The sequence below is a fragment of the Perissodus microlepis genome, chromosome 13 (assembly GCF_051167445.1).
Source record: "Perissodus microlepis isolate ML-2025 ecotype Zambia chromosome 13, ASM5116744v1, whole genome shotgun sequence".
Taxonomy (NCBI): Eukaryota; Metazoa; Chordata; class Actinopteri; order Cichliformes; family Cichlidae; genus Perissodus; species Perissodus microlepis.
Window position 1 is genome coordinate 21,641,669 of NC_140473.1, and position 24,232 is coordinate 21,665,900.

The window sequence follows — 24,232 nt, forward strand, 5'->3', positions numbered from 1 at the left end:
CATAGATAAGCTGCCTTTATAAGAACAGGACAGATGCAAATTCACAGTTCCACAATTTATTGAAATTGCGCAACGGAGACCAGACAAGTGCATTAAACGGCATTAGTAAATTGGACATAATGACATAACCACATTGTATTACTTTTTATATATGAAGTATGTTATTACAAGGGATAATCAGATAAAAAGCACAGCATTATTGGGTATAGAGCATGTCGCTGCGTAATGAGTTCTAGGTTTGATTGTAGCTGGACCTTCACAGCATGCCATTTTCACTATTCTCCATTGTCTGTTTAAGAAAGGCACATTAAAAATAATCTAGTGCAAGGGTTGAATTATTTGGCAAGTTTTCCAAAAGTTAAAATAAACAAACAAAAACATCACATAAAAACAAACTGCAATCATACAGTCCCTTTAAACTGGTAATTAGATCCAACTTTTGTCATGTGAAATTTAAGGACAATAAAATGTTGCAAAAAAAAAAAGAATAAACAAGAAAAAGCACATTCTTCCTGTTAAAATGAAAAACCAAAGCAGAAAAATGTTGTAAGTGCTTTTGTTTATTAGATCACCTAATGTATGGTTTATTCCACAGCTGTTCTGGTAGTAACTAAAAAACTTTTTCTATAACTGTTAGTCTACCAGTGTGTGGATGAGTAAAACAGCGAATTACAGTAACTGACTTGCATTACTGTACAGATTAATTAGTTTCAGTATTTGATTGCTATGCCTGATTAATTTCCAACTTTTCAGAGATGCCCAGTGTGCTGGCCCAAAGTTGGGTATAAGAACATGAGTTCAGTTTGTCATTTGCCTAATAAATAACAATATGATTTTTAGTTTTACACAAGTGTAACAAATTTATAAAAATGTGTGACTTCTAGTTTTTAATGACAGGTGGTGTAACAAATTTGTTAAGCACTATTACATTTTTTTGTTGTGCAACAAAAAGCATTTTACATTTGAATTTTTGTTGTTTTTAAAGAAAAAAAACAAATCATACATTTCCCACATATTCCCTTCAACCACATCTTCCATGAAGAGAAGCTAAAGCACACGCCTCATTTAATGTACAAATGTCATAATATACAAACTGATTTCTAACTAATATAACACAAGCATAAAAGGGAAAGAAATGAATCAGATAGAAAAAGAAAGTGCAAGTAATGATCAAGAGTCTCCAGAGCAAATCCAGTATTCTGACTACCTGGCTCAGTAACTGCCAAATATGCTTGTATATGAGATGCCCACAGATATATTGACTGTATTACAGAAATATTTACAGTGTGTGTTATTGTATAGGAGCCACTGTTCATTTTTGGATGCGTCTGATTATTGGATGGTTTCTGTCACCCTGATGATCTATGATGTGAGGCAGGAATATAAACAGGATTTCAATTTCCTCTTTACGTCTTTTAAGCCCAAAGTTCCCTGTAACATTTCAAGTGCTTCCACTACTGAGGCCTCGTCATGAGGAAAAAGATTAAATTAATAGTTTTACTTTACAATTCTTTTAAATGGGATTTAGCCTGTGCAGAAACATAACATAATGCATTCAGCTTTTCTATTAACCCTGACTAAGACATTTTAACCCTTACAGGTAAACAGGTAGATTTCCAGCATAAGAAGCTCCTCAGTCTAATCGCACATATGGGCACTCATACTGATCAGGCTTTTACACGTGTCACCAAGTCTTTTCACATTTTCAAAATGTGAGATCCTGTGCACAACATCTGGTACTGACTTATATGTAGCCATACATTTACTCAGATGTGACTGGGCCTCGGTAGCCCTTAGCCAATTCATCTGGACCCAGCGCCACCACCACTGTATCACGCCTCTCATAACCAGAACCAGGATTCTCATCACCAGAACCAGGATCCTCATCACCTAAAGCGGTGTTGCCTACCATGTAACCAGGACCCTCCCCATTTGGTTGCCCCTCCTCTATGACATTAGACATATCTCCATTGTCCGACACCCCGATGGGCAAGCGGAAGCCATAATCGGTAATTCCGGTCCTGTCCTCGTCTTCTGTCTGTGGGAGTAAAGGTGTGGGCGAGGAAGGCTCCACTTCATCACACCTCTTTAAACACTCCACGTGGTCAACAGTCACCGATTCGGGTGTGCTCATGGGCCAGATAAAGGGTTTAGGGACCTAGACACAAAGAACAACTACTCAGTATGTGCTGAAATTTAAATCCCCCTCCACCTTCAGTGGGGATACATTATTTTAACAACTACAAACTTTAAATAACTTCTGTGTAATGTAATTAGAGCTGGTAGATTGAGATTACCCAACGTTTGATGAAAGAAGAAGAAGCTTCAGGCTTGGTAAATTTTTGGTATGCCATGAACAGGATCACCCCGAATGTAGCCACAGCCAGTATAACACTCACGACGTAGACGGCAGTAAAATCTGGACAAGACAGAAATTTTTTAATTTATTTTTTTTACAGTAAAACAGTTGTACACAAATACACACACCCACCCCTGTGGTAGCTCCATAAAACGTATAAAATATGGATGTAGCTTTTGCATCTATAAAGTAAAGCCAGCGCCAAAGTGCCTTAAATCTGTGGTTGATACCTGTGGTTGTAAAAAGACTTCTGGTCCTACAGAAGACAATGGGAAACCAACTTTTCACTTATTTCCTGTTGACATACTGAATAAAACTTAAGTCCAATTTATAAATCCTGGTCGCACTATGAAACAAGGTTTATCCACAGAATTCCAACAGGCTGACAACTCAGGTCTCAAATGCCTGAAATGCTCAACTGACATCATGGTGCTGATTACATCTGATTATTCAAATAAAACGAGAAACTTGTAAGTGACTGATGACTGTTCATTCTCATTCTGACAGGATGAGCCCATGATGCTAACAAGCTCCCGCTTCCTCTGAAACTTTTTTTAAGTTAAATAACAGAAAAGAATGTCATTAATCAAAGGTAGTCACTGCCTGAGGGATATAAACCCCCCCCCAAAAAACCCCCTTGGTTCCCATTTTGTTAGTTTTAAATGTCTTTATTTTAATGACTATCACCTGATAAAGGTAATTTTCCTTGCTTGTTTTTTGCAAGCTCATTTTTGTTAAACCAGCTTTTTTCAAATCTACTCAGGAATTTTTTTTCCTAATATTTTGATGAGCTGTTTAAAACCCAGACAGAATACCATGGGTGCAGTGTTTCATGGAAATGTTGTTGCACTCACACTACAAACAACGTGCAGTCAGATGAAAAACAGCGTGATTGGAATTGAAGCCATGTTGTTAGAGGCTGTGTTCAGTTCTTCTTACCATCTCTTATTTTACACAAAAGAAAAGGTAGGCGTAAGAAATGTCAACTGTGCTCCCCACAATGGCAGTTTGAGTAAATCATAAATTGTTTACTGCTCTTAAGAAAAGCGACGAGAAAACCTTAAGAAATAAGAAAGAAAGAAAAGATTTTACTCAACTGCTTTGTGATGGTTCGTGGAATGGCTCGGCACAGTAGAGTTGTGTAGATTTAACCAATATTCCTTGTGATGTTTGTCCGGTGATGTTCACACAGTGTTCCTGTTGTGCTGCATCCACTGGCAGTGTGTTCTCACACACTCTTTCTTCACAGTTAAATGAGTGGGTCTGCACACACAAGAATTTTGAATAAAATATAACACCGACACAAATATTTTTACACGTGGCCAGGAAATGTTATGTGTATGGCTGACTATGACAGCATGGGATAGCAAAGTATCATATTATATAATATGTATTTACTCTCCGTTTCAAATCCTCCCGATAACCAAAAAACTATAAAAAATAAAAAATAAAAAATAAGGGATGTCTAATGGGATGTCATACCAACAGGCTAAGAAACAAAGACGTATTTATGAATTTGGGATCCAAAATTGAGCTTTTCAGCAGAAAAATATTTTGTTACAAGCAGGAAGAAGAAGAAATAAATCAAACATAAAAATGTCTATTTTATGCCACTGTATTTCTGAGTTTAGCTGTGTTATAGTAAAGACATGACCAGTATTATGTTTTCAAAGGGCCTTAACAAAAAACAAAAAAACAAACCAAAATGCAGGAGGTTGCTTAGTGTTCTTCCTACAAAAAAATTTGGTGTGCAACAAAAAGCACTTTGCTTTTTAACGCAATCGTTATAAGTGAGATTTAATTGACTCTAGTTTAAAATACACTTTATGAATTATGCTCATGCTACCTCCCCAAAGGTGCATTTCAAAACTGTTGCTAACATATTTCTAGCAGCTAACGAGACGAAACGATCTTCTGACTTTGGTAAAATCCAAAGTTTCTGGATAGCTAGCAACATTTTCTTGGCATTAACTAGTGATGCAGCATCAGTATGTCCTGTTTCTGATGACCACATATGAAAAAAAATTTACTGTTTGTTCAACTTTGTAACAATTCCTTAATATGTTTGCTTTAAAGGAGAAAAGAAAAAGAAAAAAAGAAGACAGAACTGACCTGATTGAGGATCTTGACTTTAAAGAAAGAATCCAGGCTGCCATTGTCTTTAAAACATTTCTTTCTATTTTTTTTCATCTTTTGGCAATGAAAGAAACTGGGATTCTCAAAGCTGATATGGACCTTGTTATCTCGCTGGACCGTGACGTTAACAGGTGGAAGATCCAAATAACCTGGAAACCAACAGGAACAAGTTTTAATCAGAAGTCACTTTTGATTACAAGTACGGTCAGAAGTTCAGCATTTGATCAAATGTTACCCATCCCTTCTTGAGCTATGGTGTTTAAAAATGAACCTTACTATATCACAATTAACATGACCTTTTGAATTTGTGATATTATGTCTGTGTGAAATTCTGTGATAGTGTGTGAACTCTTTAAGCTATGGCCAAAAACAATGCATAGTTGTTTATTTATTTTTATATAAATCTATATTTCTCTCTATGTAGAGATTCTATATGTAAATAGATATATGTGACAGATAAAGACACATAAAAATAAATACATAAATATATATTTCCCTATACACACACACACACACACACACACACACACACACACACACAGACAAACACAGACACACTCACACTTTGTTCCAACTAGATTTTCGTGGAAATAGCTGAAAGTGATTCCATCGTCTGACGGGGCAGGTTCAGACTCACTACCGTTAACCACAGCAGTTACGGTGACGAAATAGCTGTCGTTTGGGTCTGAGAGGAACGACAGTTCGGCTTGAAGAACTGGAGTCATCAACGTGTGGGGGGGACTGAAGAAACAAATGAGAAATGTAGTTTTAAAAAAAAAAAAAAAAAAAAAAAAAAAAAATGTAGTTAAAAACTTTGAAGAGACCTTAACAAGCAAATGACTCTTGAGTGACATTAAAAATGCAGTAGACTGCAATTAAAAAATAAAAAGAATTTATCTTTATTGCAGCTTGAAACACACTTCTGATTGACAGTGTATATATGCGCTTAGGTTGATAAGTGAATAATGACAGATATTTGCCTCTGTACACCTCCTCAGTGGATTATAGTGCAGCCTTTTAGTTTTATATTATGGGCTTTCACAAAAACGTAACCGTTTTAAATAAATTTTTATCCTTTTTTTTCTTATACAAAGTTTTTGTCTTATCACTGATATTCTCTGAAGTAGAGCCAGAGTATTTAATCCTATGAGGACAACTGTAGTGTACCTTTTTTAGAGGCTCAAAAATAACTAGAGAAACGATGATGATGATAATAATAATGGATTGCATTTATATAGCGCTTTTCGAGACCCTCAAAGCGCTTTGCAATTCCACTATTCATTCACTCTCACATTCACACACTGGTGTAGGCAAGCTACAGTTGTAGCCAAAGCCTCCCTGGGGCAGACTGACAGAAGCGAGGCTGCCATGTCGCGCCATCGGCCACTCTGGCGATCAGTAGGCGGTAGGGTAGGTGAAGTGTCTTGCTCAAGGACACAATGACCAAGACAGACAGAGCTGGGGATCGAACTGGCAACCTTTCAGTTACAAGATGAGCTTTCCAACCCCCTGAACCACGGTCGCCCGATTATCATCTCCTTGAGATTGTTCTTAACTTGGTTAGATGTTATGAAGCTGTTTTATTTTCCCATGAAAAACAGATGTAGTCATCATGCACTGTAGTTGCCATCTTTGGTCTTTTGGGCCTTTTGGCGTTGCTGAACAGGCCATTGCATTCATTCTCTTTAACCTCCTAAGACCCGAACTCTTCCACGACATGCATTTTTAATTTATCTTTGATATTTGGGCTGATTGGGGCCCGATGAATGTAAAAACAAAGAATTACTACTACTACGAGTTTTTTTTGTTTTTTTTTACCTTATTTTTGTTTTTAAGAAAAATGAGAGCCACAAATGAGGATATTTATTTAAAGTTTTGATAGAACAATAGCAGTATCATGTCCTTGTAAGTGGATATCAGGCCCATGTAGAGCAAAATTGAGTATTTTGGTCTAAATAACCCAAAATGTGATGTCCACATATGCGGATGCCAGGTCCTAGGAGGTTATGGACTAGTTTAGTGATTTGGCTATTAATTAAGATTTTGCTGTCTCTCTGGTGTATTTATTTTATTTTCGTTATGGTGTCCTTCATATGTATTAACATCTCTTTGAACCGAATATAGACAATTCCAGTCAACGGCAGATACAAGATAAATTGAATCAATTTGGCTTAATTCGTTACAAAAATGGCTTTAACTCCTAACTAACAATGCAAGATTTCTATAAAACCCCTTAAAAGCTGATAGTGTAACTGCATTTGGATTGCGTTTCTTTAAGTCCACTGTGGTGACACGCACGCACACCTGTCACCACAGTGGATTTTTTTTTTTTTTTAACAGTGCATTGTGTTTTGTGTCCTGATTGGCTGTAGACCAGATTTGAAATTTGAGAGTGTTTAAACAAGAGAGAAAATGTTCATGCATGTCTGAGAAAAGCGTATAAAGTGTGTAGTGAGGGGCTTTACAGTCTTACAACATCTATAATATTTGTAAAAAATAAAGTTGGCTACTTCGCGGATTTCGCCTATCGCGGGGTATTTTTAGAAGGTAACTCCCGCGATAAACGAGAGACCACTATATCCCATGACACAGAAACTAAAAATGAGGTATAGAAAAAAAGGTTTTAGATTAAGACACTTGAAGTGGATGTAAAACTGATTTGATTGTTTTTAACATTAAGTTTCATGTAGATCACTCCTGTACTTTTGAGATTTCATCTAGGTTCAAACATATATTTCAAATTAAGACATTCAAAATTCTGTCCTATTCCTATGTACTTTCAGGGCCTATAATTTACTTTTTTTTTTATAGTATGAAGGTAAAATGTTGCCAGGGCTTATAATTAATATACTCTTCCACAGAGAAGGGCCATAGCACAACGCAAGGTATCAGGAGTGCTTATCAGCTGTAATGAGCATACAGGGCCCCACACAACTTAAGGTTTCTAACCTAACATTCTTGTTGTGACATAATAGTGCACCACAACCGCACCAATCTTTGAAATATTAATTATTTTTATTTGAACAATTAAGATCCTCAAAACATGTTTTTCTCTCTCCCAGCAAAACCAGCAAAAGCACTTTGATGATTTGTCTCCATCCGACTTCAATAATTTTCATAGTATGTGTAATTAAACTGTTAATTTTCAATGTTGTTATTTTAGTTTGTTTTAAAGCAACTCAAGACAGACTGGCTGGTAAACAAAAGAAATTCATACTTTTGATATGCGCCAATGTCCAATCTGAATAAGAGCCCACTTGTGTCTTCAGGGTAGCTCCACTTCAGCACGTTATGGAAATTTTGACACTGAAGGGTTACATTCACTGGTGGCAGCACTGTGGAGAAAAAAAAAGACAACATCAGCAAAACACTGTTAGAAATGTGTTGTTTTGGGAAGCATTAGCCTATTGATTCAACATTTACACCCCAATTGATGATTTTAGTTTCCCTATACATTAAAGACTTCATGAACATTTAGTTACTAAACAGGTTCTCTCTCAGCCGTCACACTACCATTCACTTACACTCACAAACCACTAGAGGGCATAGTGTGAAAACTAGTGCACCTGATACTGCTGATGGAACAATTTCTATGTGGTTTGCTTTGTTCTAATTTGTGCCCGTTTAGCTCCACTAGTCCTATATCTGCCTGCCTGAGAGATGATGCTATTCTTAAAATAAATCAGGAGGACGAAGGAGAGTGGAGGCCCCAGAGCCTCCTCCCGATGTGCCCAGAACATCTCACTCAGTAGGCTGCCAGGGGGCATCCTAGTCAGATACTCAAACCCCCTCAACTCGAACCTTTCAATGTGGAGGAGGAGTGGAGAGTAGGGCACAGCATAAGTGACCAATCCAACACTTGCCATGACTGTAAAACAAGATTATTTTTAAACTGCATTTTAAGATTAGCTTAGTTAGAGGTGTTGAATAACTACACATAACAAATGTTAAGGAAATCTGTTTATATTTTGTGTGGGGAGTGCTAAGACATAACAAGAGAATGCCAAGATGTAAACTGGGATATGAGAAAGAGCTGAAGGTCACTCTGGCACAGTACCCCACTTAACTGTAAAGACTGTCAGAAGCTCAGAAGCATACAGACAGACAAGGCCGTGAGAAAACAATGGTCAGATCTGCAGTGCCTTCTGCTAGTCACTGTGACAGTGCATTGATACTAGAGTTGGACAGATCTGATATTACGTATCGGTCCGATACTGACCTAAATTACTGGATCGGATATCGGAGAAAAATAAAAAATGTAATCGATCCATTAAATATCACGAAAGCACCTCACAAAACTTGCAACACGCCGTAACTCGCCTCAGAACGTTAGCACGTCGGAGCAGTATGCATCACGTGATAGAGCGGCTGTGGCATGCGGGACCTGTCGGTGGTCTGGATAGCATTTGGAGCTTCGCTAGCAACCCGGCGTTTCATCTCCGACAAAGTTATCCCCGAGAGAAGTAAAGCAAGTGTGTAAGTCGATCTCTGAATGTTTGTAAAGCATTCCTGCGTTAAGCTTAACAAACGATATATGGAGCGACTGCCTCTTTTTGCTGCTACTTCAATCATGAAACTGCTTAATGATCAGCTGATCGGCTTTTCTGTCGCGAGTCCGTCTCTCTTGTTTTTTGGCCCACTTTGCACCAGAAAGAGGAAACCAGTGGATAAACAACAGCAGCACGTTTAAGCTTGATAAGCTGTTGTTAGAATTTATTTAATATTACTTTCTACACCAGGATCTTTTTCTACATAGCTGACGCTGGTAACTGTGCAGGGGCGGATCTAGCAAAGTTTAGCCAGGGGGGCCGATAGGGCATTAACAGGGAAAAGGGGAGCACAAAGACATACTTTTCTTTCTTATTCTCATTTAAAATGTCTAGCTTTTAATAAATAATTATCTGACACCCAAAGTTTTAATTTGATGTAAAATGAATAGAAGTCCATTACTGTATATAGTAACTATTAAGTCTAATATATATACCCTAGTAAGCTATAGTACTTTTTCCTTTGGGAAGGTACCATCTGTGCAGTCTGCAATTCTGTTGAAGAAAGATGTTGAATCTATTTAATTATTCTTGAAAAATAATTGATTTCTGTGCATTTTTTTTCACACTGCATCAAATTAAGGTTGAATACGTCGATTAAGCATCATGAGGTGGAGCGTGAGGGGTGGTTCCCTATTTTTTATTTATTTATTTTTGTTGTTGCTGGGAGTTGGAACCCTATTAGTTAGGTTGCTTAATATTTACGCTAAGTACTCTTTAAAATACCAGAATAGGGAGGATGGAGTAGGTTTAAGTTTATTAGATTGATCAGTATTGCTGAACTATGAAATATTTTTTTTTGCATACAGGTATAACAGAATAGCTTTAGTGTAGTTGTTGTTTTAAACTTGAGTATGAACTTATACAAAATGCAGCAAGATATTTAAAAAAACAGTTTTGTTGATTAAAAAACACTATATCGGATTCATATCGGTATCGGCAGATATCCAAATTTATGATATCGGTATCAGACATAAAAAAGTGGTATCGTGCCATCTCTAATTGATACACACTAGGGCTGCCACGATTACTCGACTAGTCACGATTACGTCGACTATCAAAATCATCGACGACTGATTTAATAGTCGACGCGTCGTTTGAAGCTTTGTAAGATCACAAAAGACGCAGGAATAAGTAGTAGGATTTAAGAGTGTAATAACGGACTGAAACAGAAGATGGCAGCACTGCATGTACAAGGATGCCAGCTGCCGTTAAACCCCGAAGAAGAAGCAGCTGTGTCCCAGAATTCATAGCGCAGCCCTGCTCAGTTTCCAACAATGGCGGCAGCTAGTTAGTTTTAATATTACTCTTATTATTCTTTCTGGGTCACAAAATAAACGTTTAACATATTTTCAGGCGAGAATGTAGCTGTGTAAACCTCAAATATCTGCTCAGTTTATCAAGACACCACATATTTTAAAAAGCGCTCCGACGTTTTCGGAGACGTCTGTTACCCACTAGCTCGATAGCGAGCCGGGGGCAAGGCTAACTAGAGCCGTGAGAACACCGGACTCCCGGCAAATCGTTTTCAAACTCCCCGCGGACTTTCGCTACTCAGGTTAAACATGATATATAAGTCACTTAGATAACTTAAAAATGTTATTGTTTGGCTTTTTTTTCAGTATTTTATTTGTTCCTGAGTAAATCGGTTTGGCTGAGATTAAAGTTATAGTTTTTACACAGCTGAATAAACGTCAAGCAGACAGCTGATTATCAGAAGTGTGAGATGCTCGAGAATTTACTCCGGTGTCCTGTTATATTTTAGATAGCAAGGAGTTTATTAAACTTCACTGAAACAATCTGCAAATTTCATTAAAATTTAATAAACTATCATCTTGTCTTTATTTTTAGTTAGCACAGACCTTAAACACTTAAAGCTTTAAGCTAATGATAGTAATATAAGAGCGGATGCTGCTGGTGCAATAAGCTGTACGTTTTACGTCCAATGGATGATGATCTGATTAGTCGACTAATCACAAAAATAATCGCTGACTAGTTGACTATCAGAATAATCGTTTGTGGCAGCCCTAATACACACACACACACATACACACACACACGGATTGTTCTGCCACCAGGAGCCTCCAGACAGCTATAAAATCAATAATTAGCTAAGAAAACTGCCAAAACAAAAGTGTATATAAAAATATTTATGTCAGAGTGACAAATGAAAGTAAGGACGTCTTATGTTCCTGCTGCCTTGTGCCTCCATCTGCTTCTCGGGTGAGAGGGAGGGACTAAGATGGAACAAGAGGATGTGAAGATATAAACTAGGAAATGAGAAAGGGTGAGTCACTCTGGCACAGTACCCCACATAACTGTGAAGACTGTCAGAAGCTCAAAAGATTGCGAGCAAAGTGCAGGACCGTACCAATGTTTATAAACAAGACCATCAAAAAAACAGAACAAACACTTCACTGATATAATCTGCAGCACCAAAAAAAGAAAACAAAAACAAAAAAAAGCATAAATTTGCAGCATTGCACAAAACTCATTTAAAAGCATGACTAATTAAATCTCAATAGAAATTCTTTACCCAGAGCATGCTCATACAGGCCTGACACTTTATCACACTGCACGGTTAACCACACTTCCCTCCAAACGTCCATGCCAGCTACTAATAAATTAAGTTAGATTTATTTATAAATTATGAAGCATTTTCTGGTTGGAGGCATAAATGTTGTCAATTAGATGCACATGGCATGACGATGCTTTGAAGTCTGTTAATTTCCCTGACAATACAAATAAAGCTAGATGTGTTAATTCAAACAAGAGTTAAAAAAAAAAAAAGTCAGTGTTTGTGACTCAGAGATTCAGAAGCTGAAGCTGAAATTGGATTTTAAATCTCATGGGAATTACTGAACATGCCACGAGAGTTATGAGTCACATTGTACATTTAAGAGGAGGAGGAGAAAACCCCCCCCCAAAAAAATATAACACGTACATATCAGTTTCCCTTCCTCTGTGAACAGACATTCAATCACATTCACAAAGTAATACCCGCCCACGAAGGCAAATTTAAACGTTTAGCTGTGATGTTGAGAGTGAAAGAAAAATCACTGGTGGGAGCATACACACTGTAAAGAAGTGACAACCGCAACAGTAAAATTGGCGGCTGAGGGTTGTCACCACAATCTGACACATGCACATACTGAGAAAATGAAAATGTTTCTAACAGTTTCAACACCGTTTACAGATCGGACACTGAAAATGCAGAAGGCTTTTAGTATTGAGCACTATAGATAAATACCATAAGACGCCAGCAACTTAACAGTTTTCACCAACAAGGCCACATCCCACTGCAACCAACCCAAAACATAAATTAAAGTAAAATAAAAACCACTGATTATGCAAACTGCTTTGCAAGCCCTGCTGTAGTCCCCGCCTTCCATTTGTTCATTTAAAATTTGGATTTAAAAACTGTAAGACAAAAGACAAAAAAAACAAAAACAAAACCCTACAGCAGCTTTCCGGATGACTTCAAACCATACTGGGGGAAATTACAAGATTGAGTTAGTGAAGATAACATATAGAACAAACAGTAGCCAACAGTGCTCACACACTTGTGCTTACAAAGTAAAAAATGTAGCAGAGGCAGGAAGAGAAAGCAGATGGCATTTGAACTGAAAATGAAGTTACTTGTGGTATGGAAAGTACAAAGTGACTGAAAACCTGAAGTGTGCTTTCAAATTTATTCAGAGAACAGTCATTCAAATCACGCAGGTTTACAGATACAGAGACTTCTTCATCTTAATTTTAGTACCCAACAGCGTTCTGACTTTGCAAATGCGCGTTCATTCCAGTGAAAGCAAAGCTCACTTAGCACCTTGCATAACATCCAAACGCAGATATTTTTTTTCAGCCAGAGGCACTGAACAACATCAAAATATTTTACAGGAGGAAAGAACGAAAACAGATAAAGAGATCGACAGGGTGATAGACATCCTCTGAAACTGCTTTTTTTTTTAAAAAAAAAAAAGTCCCACCCAACACACACGCATATATAAAACACATTTTAAACCACTTATCTAAATTACACAGCCCACATGGCTTTCCTGTCTGCAGAGTATCAGCCATGTTCATTTTGTCAACAACAAAAAAAACAAACAAACACTGCCAGCACTGCTGTAAGGCTTCATTATACCAAGGTGAAGTCAAGAACGAATACAGTTTATGCAAGTACTCTTATCGTCTTAAAATGTACTTTCCTTGTTTTAACCACCATCAGATACAAGTATATTATCATCTCCAGAAGACAGCAAAAAATACAACTACAAAATGTTTGGTGACCATTATTAAACAAGAGAAATAGAAGAACTAACTAACTATTCTGTGTTAGACTGGTTAAGTGTAGGTCAACAAGCAGGAGAAACAAGCTAAGCCAAAAATAACTACAGCCACTAGGAGTCTTGCGTGGAAGTCAGTAATACAAGTAAATGAGGTCTAGTCTAAATTCCCTGGTTTCGGGTGGGATGCCATTTCAGAAGAATAGATCAGATTCTAGTGAAAATCAACTCAGTTTGTCATGATGAAATCCAGCTGGCTGCCTACCTCACAGATGTGGGAAGCAGTAATGACTTTTTTCAGGAACAGTGTTGCATCAGAGTAATGTTATTTAGGAAATCAATATAGTTACTGTCCGTTAGCAAATTACTGCTGTGACAGTATTTCACAACATCTGACATTCTCCTAATACAAAGTTTTCATACTGGCACGCTTTGGACAAAATATACTCTGTGAATGATAAATGTATGGTTACCTTAATCTGATACCTGATCTATATGTTGGTCAAGCTTGAATAACTTTTCCAGGAGAATCAGTTTTTGGTGTACGAAGAAGAAATTCATGACTTAACCATTGCTAAACGTCAGAGGCAAAGGATCTGTAATCTGATCTGACTAATTATGATACCACTGTGAGTAATCATGAAATATGCAACAGAACCACAAAACCTACCAAATAACTTCTATACTGCTGCTCAGGTTTAACGCTAAATAAAAGTCACGTCAACTGGTCCACCGCAAACATACATGCCTGCATCACTCCGCCAGCATGACATGTTTACTTTTTGCATATCAACACTTTGGTTATTTACTTTATTGTTTTTTTAATCAGTAAATAACAACAGATGGTCAGAATAGACTCGGCATAAGGGTTGTGACTTCTCTTTGTGGGTTTCTAACACAAATATATTCAGTCAAGTAATCCAAATAAAACTGTTTTACTAGCACTAAGCTGGGTATTGCTGCAAATACTCATTAAGCTATGAAAAAACCCCAAATAGCTTGTCTGACTACTTTGTGTCTTACAGTAAATAGTTTCCTTGTTTTAACTGGCACAGTGCAATGCACACCTTCCCCCCAGGACAGACAACATGCATGCACAAGATTGCACATGCACGTTGTTTGCCGACCGCCATTAAACACAGAAACAGAAGAATGGACTACTGACTACTCTGCGTTTGACTGATTAAGTGTGGGCCGACAAACAGATTGAAAGTTCATGATTAATACAGGAGACAGTTATTACGGTTGTGTTGATGGATGATGACATTGCATTTGAGACACCAATGCCCTTAACCTCCTCTTCAGTTGCGTGTGTGAGAAAGCATGGTGAAGACTGGAGGGGAGACAACTGAGACAGATCAAAAAGTTAAGAGTCAAGCTAATTAATAATTATTATGCCTTTAGGTGTTTTGCTGATATCCGTCCAATTTTGTTACCCACTTACTGCAAATTTAAATAGTTTCCTGCTAGCTTGTAAACCTCATGCTGGAAATGAGAATCAACTCCCTTTGAGTGTTTATTGTCTTTGCACTAATGTGCTTTTTCTCTGTTTGGGGCCCATATTGTGCATAAGAAGAGAGGAAAGCACTTTCCTAATGCGTACACATAAAACCTTGTGACCTCTGTGACTCATCATCTGCAGTCACAGAGGGGGGTGTCTCACTAACAGTACAGTAACACTAACGTGTGACACGACATCCAAGATTCACATTTGAAACATTTTAACATCCCAGTTTCAGATTTTTTCCCGCCAACACAATCTTTCAATTAAATGTGTTGGGGTTCAGTTTAAACATGCAACCTTCAAAGAAAACTAGAAAGCAAATTTCTATTTCAATTTAAAACAGGAACCCTCGATCAAGACTGGGTGAGCCTGCCTCAGATCATCTGCGAGTTTATGATGCGCCCATAATATTGGCGGAGGTAACGGAGAAGAAAATCAGTGGATATCTTAGCAGATGGCTTGGGTTGCCATGCAGCCTGAGCAGTACATCATTATGCAACTTCCCTTTAAGTCCCCCTTATTGGAGAAGCACTCGAAGGACCCTTTAGGGAGCTGGAGATGCCAGAAAAAATGCTGAGGCACAGGCTGTTCAAAGAGCTTTCCAATCCCCCAATACAACAAGTTCCAGGGCAGGAAAGGTGGCTACTTGTCTGAGAAGAGGAGAGAGCAGTAATGGCTGAGGAAAGAACCAGTAGGATGGCAGGCAGCAGGAAGCTTGAATGAGATGGGAGAATACAGTTGAATGAAGCCTCACTTTGATAGATCAGGTGAAGAGAGCATTAAAATTCCTAATCCAAGCTATATATGACTTTATCTTGTCTAACCCGGCAAAGCTCCAAATACCAGGGACCTCCAAAGGTGGAAGTAGGTTGCAGAGGCTCTCTACAGAGCCTGTATAATTCAGAGCATGAGTTGGCCTGGTCTAAGATCAGCCATCAGGACTACAATAGAGGCAGCAGGAAGAGCTTCCAGGTGGTTGTGCAGCTGCAGCTTAATGCTATTGAAACAAGTCGGGGCTTGATCAAACAAAGCTAGACCACCTGAGTGAAGATCCATGAGCACAAACGTTTCTTCTTGTTGTATCAAAACAGTCAATAATGTTCTAACAAAAAAGATAAAGAGAAAAGCAGTATATTTTAAAAACTGCAGGAAATAACATCAAAAGTTAACAGAAACTAACCTGACAGTCACCAAATGTTTGATCTCAGCTCGATAGTTTTATATTCATTATCATTTCCTATTTTCTACAAATTTTAGCATTTCACACAAAAGTTCTGCAGTTTAATTCCCAGCATTGAGTCTAATTCCTGTAAGCGGTCACCAGACTACAGTGAGTTTTTCTTTCACTGCTTATTATGCCCAGAGCCTGTTAGATCTGTTAGAAAAGAAAAATAAATGATAGAAGCTTCAAGTAAAGGTGTGGTTTGTGTGTGTGTCTGCTTTGTTTGTTTTAGGAAAGTCCCAGGCACAGTCACAGTGACTTATCACTTTAAACCAAGTTTCAGGACAATACCAAGCATTTCAATGAGTCAACTAACTCAGTGGTTGGCAGATCATGTGTCTCCAGAGGTCAAAAGCAGGCTGTCCTTCACAGAAAACTGCCAATAACAGTCTTTACTCCCTAAAGAAATCTGCACTGTGTGAAAGCCACAGTGCGAAATCAAACCCCTAACAGCATGTCGATATATACCTGAGGTTCACACACTCGCCCACAAGACCCCTCTGAAATTGACAACATTCAGGGTGTACAAAGGGTGAACCGCAAAATACAGAACCATTAGTAAACGACAGGATAGCGACGCTGCACACAGTATCTTTTGGTGTTTTAGCGTGCACGGTGGGTTCACAAATAATTCAGCATAAGGCTGGGCGTTATGAGAAAAATCTAATATTGTGATTTTCGGGGGGTTATATCACGATACACGATATATATCACACTATTTTTAAATAACCTCCAAAAACAAATGTTATTTTTCTTCGTTATAATGCTTAACATTTCACTGGTATACTCAATCAAATCAACCATTCCTTGTTTAGTTTTTTCTACTTTGAATACAAAAAAAATTTGAATTAATTAAAATGTTTTATTTTACAATTTTTTACCATATTTGCCTTCACAGGTTTTTCCCAAATGACAATACTGTCACACAGTGTCTCTTTCTGTGGTTAACACTCGACCTTTAACAAATAAAAGATCATAACAATAAAAAAGTTCATTGAGCTAGAATTCACGAGACAAAATAAAACAACTGAAATTAAAAAGGTGCGTTTTTGTGCTTCTGACATATACAAATTGTAAAATAAAAAATGTGATGACCTCAAATTACAGAAACAAAAGTCTAGATAGTGAGTGATTTTCTTTGGTGTGTTGGGAGACGTTGACATGTGAAGTTTAAAGCGTCTGAATTTTGCAGTGGATGACTTCTCGGCTGATGGAAAAATATGTGGTACTGCTACCCTGCAGCAATAGTTTTATGGCATGTTTTGTAAATTACCACATTTTTTTCAACATCTTCCTTGTGAAATCCAAACAACAGCGAGTCTCATTCCGTCGCTCGTCTGAAACTCTCGCTTACGCCATAATTTTCCCTATCTGGTAGGGCTCACCACAGTGTACCAGGTAGAAAATTGTCTGGTCGGGAGGGAGGCATGAATTATGCATTCACAGCATGTGGGAGAAAAAAAAAATTCAGTGAATTACATGCAGACAGCTTAATATTGCCATGGCAATTTATGCTCGATGGCAGGGGTGGGCGGTATAAACAGTATATGGTAGAAACGATAGAAATTTGGCCAACGGTAGAGATTTTGACTATACCGCTCTACCGCATGTTGATGGTGTCATCAAGTCGCGCCTGTTTTGGTTGAAAGCATTGCAGCGGCTGCAAACAACATCATCTGCAGGGCTCGCAAAATTTCAAAATCCCTGGTAGCCCTTCGGGCAGGGACTCTTCAGTTTTTGGTAGCCCAAAATAAATTTAAGTAGCCCGAATAAAAAAGAGAGCAATTTTTTGATTAATGTTTTGTTTCCATTACAATATTATACATTAAAGTATAATATTGTAATGGAAACAAAACATTAATCAAAAAATTGTTTAAACACAAATTACAACATTGTATAAAAATTACAATCATCAACTCAAATACTTGGTTCTAATTGAACAGAAATTTCTATGAACTTGTAAGAGCTGTGTAGGACATGAATCCGTCTGTGTCAGATCCTGAATTTGAAATTTCCACTGAAGTCACGGGAAAGAGGCAAGTGGAACCAAGATCGAGGCCATTTGCTTTTTGAAGTTTGCAAAGACTGCTAAATTGTGCCAGTGGTAGTTCACTCTTTGCAACACAGTACGCTATTCTAAACTGATTTTCAGGTTTATTTTTAGTATGTTATTTGCAATTGGTGTTTGTTCTGGGAAAGATATTGCAGACTGAGCAATAATGCATTTCTTGCATTTCTCATGGGTTCTAATGGGGGCCTTTCTTAAAATGACTGGTCCCAGTAACAAAGGCGCTTGTCGACTCAGAAATCGAGGGAAAAGCAACAACACACCCGGCAGAACATCATGTTATTTACACGGGTGCACATAAGTGGTCCGCATGTGCGCATTCGCTGTCAAAATAAAAGACGCGCACCAGATAAGAAGTTGCAACGCGCGTTTGCGTCCATATAAAAGGCACTGTTTTTGTCCGCTAGAGTGGGATTTTCACGGCACATTCTGCACCACATCTCTGTGCGTTCATCATTTGTTTGAAGCCAGCTCACCTCCTGCAAACACTTTTCCGAGAATACGTGCTTCTTTTGTGGTTCGGACTCCTTCTGACATTTCTTTGGATGTGGAGGAACACCAAAGTAATTGCTTAAAGGAGCTTGCTTCTTCGACATCTTTAAGAGTTCTAAACAAATGTCTGTCCTCCTCCAGAAAATCTTATGTACGCAAACACGCGTTGCAACTTCTTATCTTGTGCGCGTTTTTTATTTTGACAGCGAATGCGCACCTGCGGACCACTTATGTGCAGCCCTGGTTATATAGCTCATCATATCGCAGCCACAGAAATTCTTTTGTCCATGAAACCATAAAGCTGCACTTTCTTTTTGCCTTATAGTCTGATTTGTCATAACTTTTCCATTTTGTGGTAAGCTTTTCTTTGGCTGTCACTTCTTCACGCTGACCTGTCTTATTTGGCTCAGCAGAACTAAAATATATATCCTGCTGCTTTTACACACGGACTCACATAACGCTCAGCGATTCTCTGCGCGATCAACCTCTCACATGTTTAAGCTTGCTGCGGGAGATTTCACTTGTCATGTTTGCATAGTAAGCTAACGATTGATAAGACGATGTCAGAGGAATTGGTGCGCAAATTATCATCACTCACCAATCAGTGCTGTCGCTCTCTATAAAACAGTTCGCGCGATTGCAAAGTGAAAGCAAAAAACAAGCGCAAATTCAAACACGATTTCAATATGTCACATATTGACAGTGGCTCACCGATGCCAATGACATAATTACCCAGCTACATTTCCGAAAGAATGCAAAAGCATTGAAATATATTTTCCTATGATAGCCCGACGGGCAGGGCAGAGACAGATTTTGGTAGCCCGACTGGAAAAATCGCTAGCCCCGGGACGTCGGGCTAGCGATTTTGCGAGCCCTGATCTGCAAATTATGCCGGGCGACAGTAATAGCAAAGAGCCGAAGCACTTTTGGAATATTGGGAAAGCCAAAAACTGCGCTTCCTCCACTTCCATACCATTGATTCACCAATGTTGAATTCTCTCGCAGCTGCTCTATTCCCATGTTGTTGCAGTATATTAATGACTAACCTCGTATTGTGGATGGATTATCTCAGTTGTTCTCCTGACTGAAGTTTGGCTCGTTTACAGCATCCTGCCATGCAATTGCATCCGACTTCAGTAACCCTACACAAGTCACTGCTGTTTAGTTTTCTGTCTTCATTTATGTTGGAAGTGATAGCAGAGCTGTATGTTTTACTTTTTTCAGAAATCTCTCAGTCAGAACATGCTATATCATGTTTAGTTGGAAACCAGCGAGCTAACTTCCTGCTAACTTCTAACTCCATTTAATTTAATAAATTCTGTTTTCGTGGATGCCTGGATGTTAAACTTAATTGTTATACCTGGTAAAGCAGCAACGCTGATCATTTTATTAAAGATGAAAGAATTTTGACAGTTTTTAACTCTCAGTGATGCTGCACTGTTCATTTGACTTTGGGACCTGAAGAAGACGGAGTTTTGGACCCAGATTACTCCGCAAAGCTCCTGACTACAGCAGCCATAATGCTCCGGCAATCCATCAAGCAGTGCGGCTTCATAGCTTACCAAAGTCGTACTAAAACATTTTTGACAGATTTCTGCGTGCCGTGTACTACATAAAATCGGTTCAAGGTCAGTAAGCACAACCAGAATTCATTCAAATTATACCATGATATGGATTTTAGGCCATATCGTCCAGCCCTACTTGATGGTTACGATAAAGCCGTTTGATACGTGGAAAAACTCGCGATACACTGAGTATATTCGATATATCACCAACCCCTAATTCAGCACTCTTCACAGTTTCCACTATTTATTTTAAATACCAAAGACTGCCATTTGATATAATCCATCAGTCTACACAGATGATGTCACAGAGGACTGAAGAAGTATGCCAGAGGTTGTTGTTGTTTTAAGAAATGTCCAAAAAAAAGAAAAAGAAGAAAAGGGTATACATATTGCTGCCTTTTGCAACAGGAAGCATTGTGTTGCAAGTCTTTAAAAATGATTCAGGTCATGAGTTGTTTTCATCAGAACCATGTTTCTGAATTGCCGTCAAAGGCATTCGTGACTTCCTGCCGCTACACAACCAGAAAAGTTCCTTTCTTTTTTTTAATTTTATTTTTTTTAATCAATGGTGTATTGGATGAGAAAAAAAAGACATTTTCTGTGCATTAACAAAAATATTTCTGGTTTTAGAGGGCCTGGTAGCGCCAGTGTCCGGCAGCCTCGCCTCTGTCAGTGCACCCCAGGGTGGCTGTGGTTACAATGTAGCTTGCCATCACCAAGTCCCCATTTTGTTGCCCAGCTGAAGAGTCTGGGTGTATCCAAACTTGTCCTATTTAAATACATTTTTGGACATTTGGGACACTTAAAGTTTTGCAAACATTTTTATACCCTTGACTCTGACCTCTGAATAAATTTAGCTGGAGACCACTTGATGTCCAAAACAACATTTATTATTTATAATGACTGAACCTTAAATTATAGACGAGCCATCTATTGAAGCTTACTTCATTATCATTGTTGCTTCCTTCCCTGCATTGTCTATGCAAACATAATTTCTACTTTCATTAACTTCACAGAAGTCAAAAGATGGATGTTAAGTTAGGATTTTTCTTCCTCTGCAGCCAAGGCTGAAAAGATTTCAATTCCTGTCACGATTTTCACTTCATGTGTGAAAAAACAGTGTATAACCAAGGAAGACACAATGCTCAATTAGGGTAATGCGGTTACTAGGGCTGCACGATTAATCGTTAGAAAATCGCGATCTCGATTCATACTTATGTGCGATCTCATTTCCAAATGACAACGATTTAAAAAAAGAAACAAGAAAAAAAGACGACGATGATTGTACCGCATTTTGATCCGGGACGTAATCTGCATGAAAACAAGCGCTCACTCTTCCTGCTCAACAAATGACAAGGGCGGAGCCTTATACCACGTGATACAGAAGCTGTGCCGTGTGATGCTAAAATTAGCAGGGAAAAAACAACGGAGAACACGTCAGGGATGACAAGAAAGTGACAGGAGAAAATCCGTCCCGGTCAACCACCCAAACATCAATAACGGGAACCTTATACAGCGCTTCCCTATACCCGTCGAACTCCCGCAGGCACAAAGAAATTACGGAGGCTATTACTTATCACCTGACCAAAGATATGGCTCCCATCAACACTGTGCAAAACGAGGGATTTAGGAAAATGATCAACACCCTAGACAAACGCTACACAGTGCCGTCCCGCAACTATTTTTCTATTGTTGCACTACCTGCTCTATACACGCAGTGTCGAGCAACGGTGGAGACGGAATTTCAAGCAGTACAACATTTTGCGGCAACCACAAAACGTGAGACATTTGTTGTTTTTATGTTCAGTCTCAACTGTTACGAAGTTGATGTGCAGTTAATAAGTGCAATAAATATTTATATTGGAAAAGAAAATCGTGAGAGAATCGTGATCTCAATTCTAAGCCAAAAAATCGTGATTCTCATTTTATGCAAAATCGTGCAGCCCTAGCGGTTACGTCTGTCACATTTCTCTGTGATGTGTCTACTTCTGGGAAATTAGCTTCCTTTGTTAGAACTGTCACACAGGTAGCAAAAGATCTGAGCTTGATTTATACAAAACAGATCCATACTCACAAAAATAACCGTTTATAATCTGTCCTCAATTTCAGTGATAACAGGGCTGCAACAAAACATTATTTTTAATGAATGATAAGAGCGGGACAAATTTATACAAGGCCCTTTAAAGCAGTAAAATTTAATTAATTGTTTAATAGGTCTTATTTTCTTTCAGCAGCAACATAGCTGGGTTTTATTCCTAGCCCAAAGCAGGCAGGAAGGCATTTAACAAAAGACCATGACATGGTCATGCTGACTCTTTGACAAAAGATTAAATCCTTGAGTATTTATAGCAGCACACATACAACAAACATCAAGCACTCATATAAATGAGGTGTAGATGTCTACAATTAATGTCTGTGTGTGTGCGTTTTATCGTCTTTGCAGACTGCACAGGATCAATACTCATTTGGTTGGTGCCTTTGCGATCTGCTATTACCTCACCTCTAAGATTTGAAGCAAACAAAGTTAGATCTTGACGTAACCTAAAATTTAATGTGGTGAGATCGTTTAAAACCAGAGTCTCCAACTCCAGTCCTCGAGATCCACTGTCCTGCAGCTTTTAGATACACATCTACTCCAACACAGCTGAATGGTCACATACACTGCAGAATACATAATGGACTTCATTATCACTTCCTGCCAAGAATTTTGGACAACTGTGTTGAAACACACTGCACAATGAAAGGATTGGGCAACACCTAAAACTACAAAGAGGAAATAAAGAAAAACCCCAGAAAGCTGAAGGGAATCCATTCAATGTCAGTGTCTGTTTTAGTTTGTGCAGTTTATACGCAGACTCATATTAATACCCACAATGAGGCCTAACAGCTAGTTTTAAGTATACCTAATAAGACTGGTGGCCACATATGGAAAAAGCAAGAGAGATATTCAAAGATATATAGGCAAAAATAAACAGCTCATCGTGCTTTAAATTCATTTTTTTTGTTTCCAGCAACAGCTTCACAACACCGTTAATACACGACTACATAAAATAACTTGTAAAATGTAAAATCCAAATATTTTTAACCAGCTCAGGTCTTTTCCTGGCCCTCTGGTGTGGAGGCAACGCTGGACCTTGTTGGACACTTGAATGTTAGACGTGTAAGGTAAACTCTGTAGCCACAAGAACGAACCTCCTTTTTCCTGTAATCTTTCCCTGACAGTGTTAGCCGTTAGCCATGTACCGTGTTTTCCCTGATAACACACACACAGAGACAGACAGAGAGAGAGAGAAAACAAACGGCGAAAATATCTTCTGACAAATCATTTTGATTCACACGCTCCAATATCGACGAGTTTACAGTCTCACACGAACCATTTTAGCACATACTGTAGTTAGCAACTATCATAGCTACTCACCGCTGGAAGCTACCACCGTCATCCAGGAAAAATACAGAAAAACGGCGTGGAATGAATCCATTAGCCCGATTAAAACTTCTTCAGTGTTCCAACTTAGTACTCACAGTTCAGCCTACAGTCATACATATAGCTCGTCTAACGCTTTAACCAACAACACTTTCACCGTGGAATAAGTGGGAGGAAAACCAGGACTACTGCGCTTGTCTGCCGCTCCGGTGTCGTGGTCCCTTCACGGACTGTCGTTTCTTGTGAGAGAGGAAGCAACTTAGCGTAGCGAGAAACCCACAAAAACGCGTGACAAATACTGGCTAAGTAGCTCATCTGTTTCCACTTTCATTTCACGTTGCTTTGTTTTTTTATGTGTTGTTTTAAGGAACTTATTTAAATGTATTTTCATCTCGAGAAGGGTTTTTTTTTCAGGATTTTTTTTAATCTCCCAAATTGTGTTTTTCTGTCAGTCCAGCAGTGGGTGGAAATTACAGTGGTTGTGATGACGTCTAGGCCACACCTTTTCACTGAAAACAAGTACATCAACGTAAATATATTGAATGTAATTATTAAGTAATATTGCATGCAGTAAAAGCTGATGTTTTGGACTGCTTTTTCGTGCATTTTCAGTCTAGTCCTTGTACATG

General features: G+C 38.4%; 1 protein-coding gene across 1 annotated transcript; it reads right to left on the reverse strand.

Annotated features, from left to right (window-relative positions):
- Positions 1–40: 40 nt before the first annotated feature.
- Positions 41–23,846, reverse strand: ifngr1l (interferon gamma receptor 1-like). The gene is made up of 7 exons (XM_084948218.1): positions 23,598–23,846; positions 7,713–7,830; positions 5,058–5,236; positions 4,472–4,644; positions 3,457–3,622; positions 2,298–2,419; positions 41–2,158 (listed from the first exon to the last, which is right to left on the reverse strand). The coding sequence occupies exons 1-7, from the start codon at positions 23,656–23,658 to the stop codon at positions 1,763–1,765; spliced, it is 1,215 nt and encodes a 404-aa protein (XP_084804344.1). The 5' UTR covers positions 23,659–23,846; the 3' UTR covers positions 41–1,762.
- Positions 23,847–24,232: the final 386 nt, after the last annotated feature.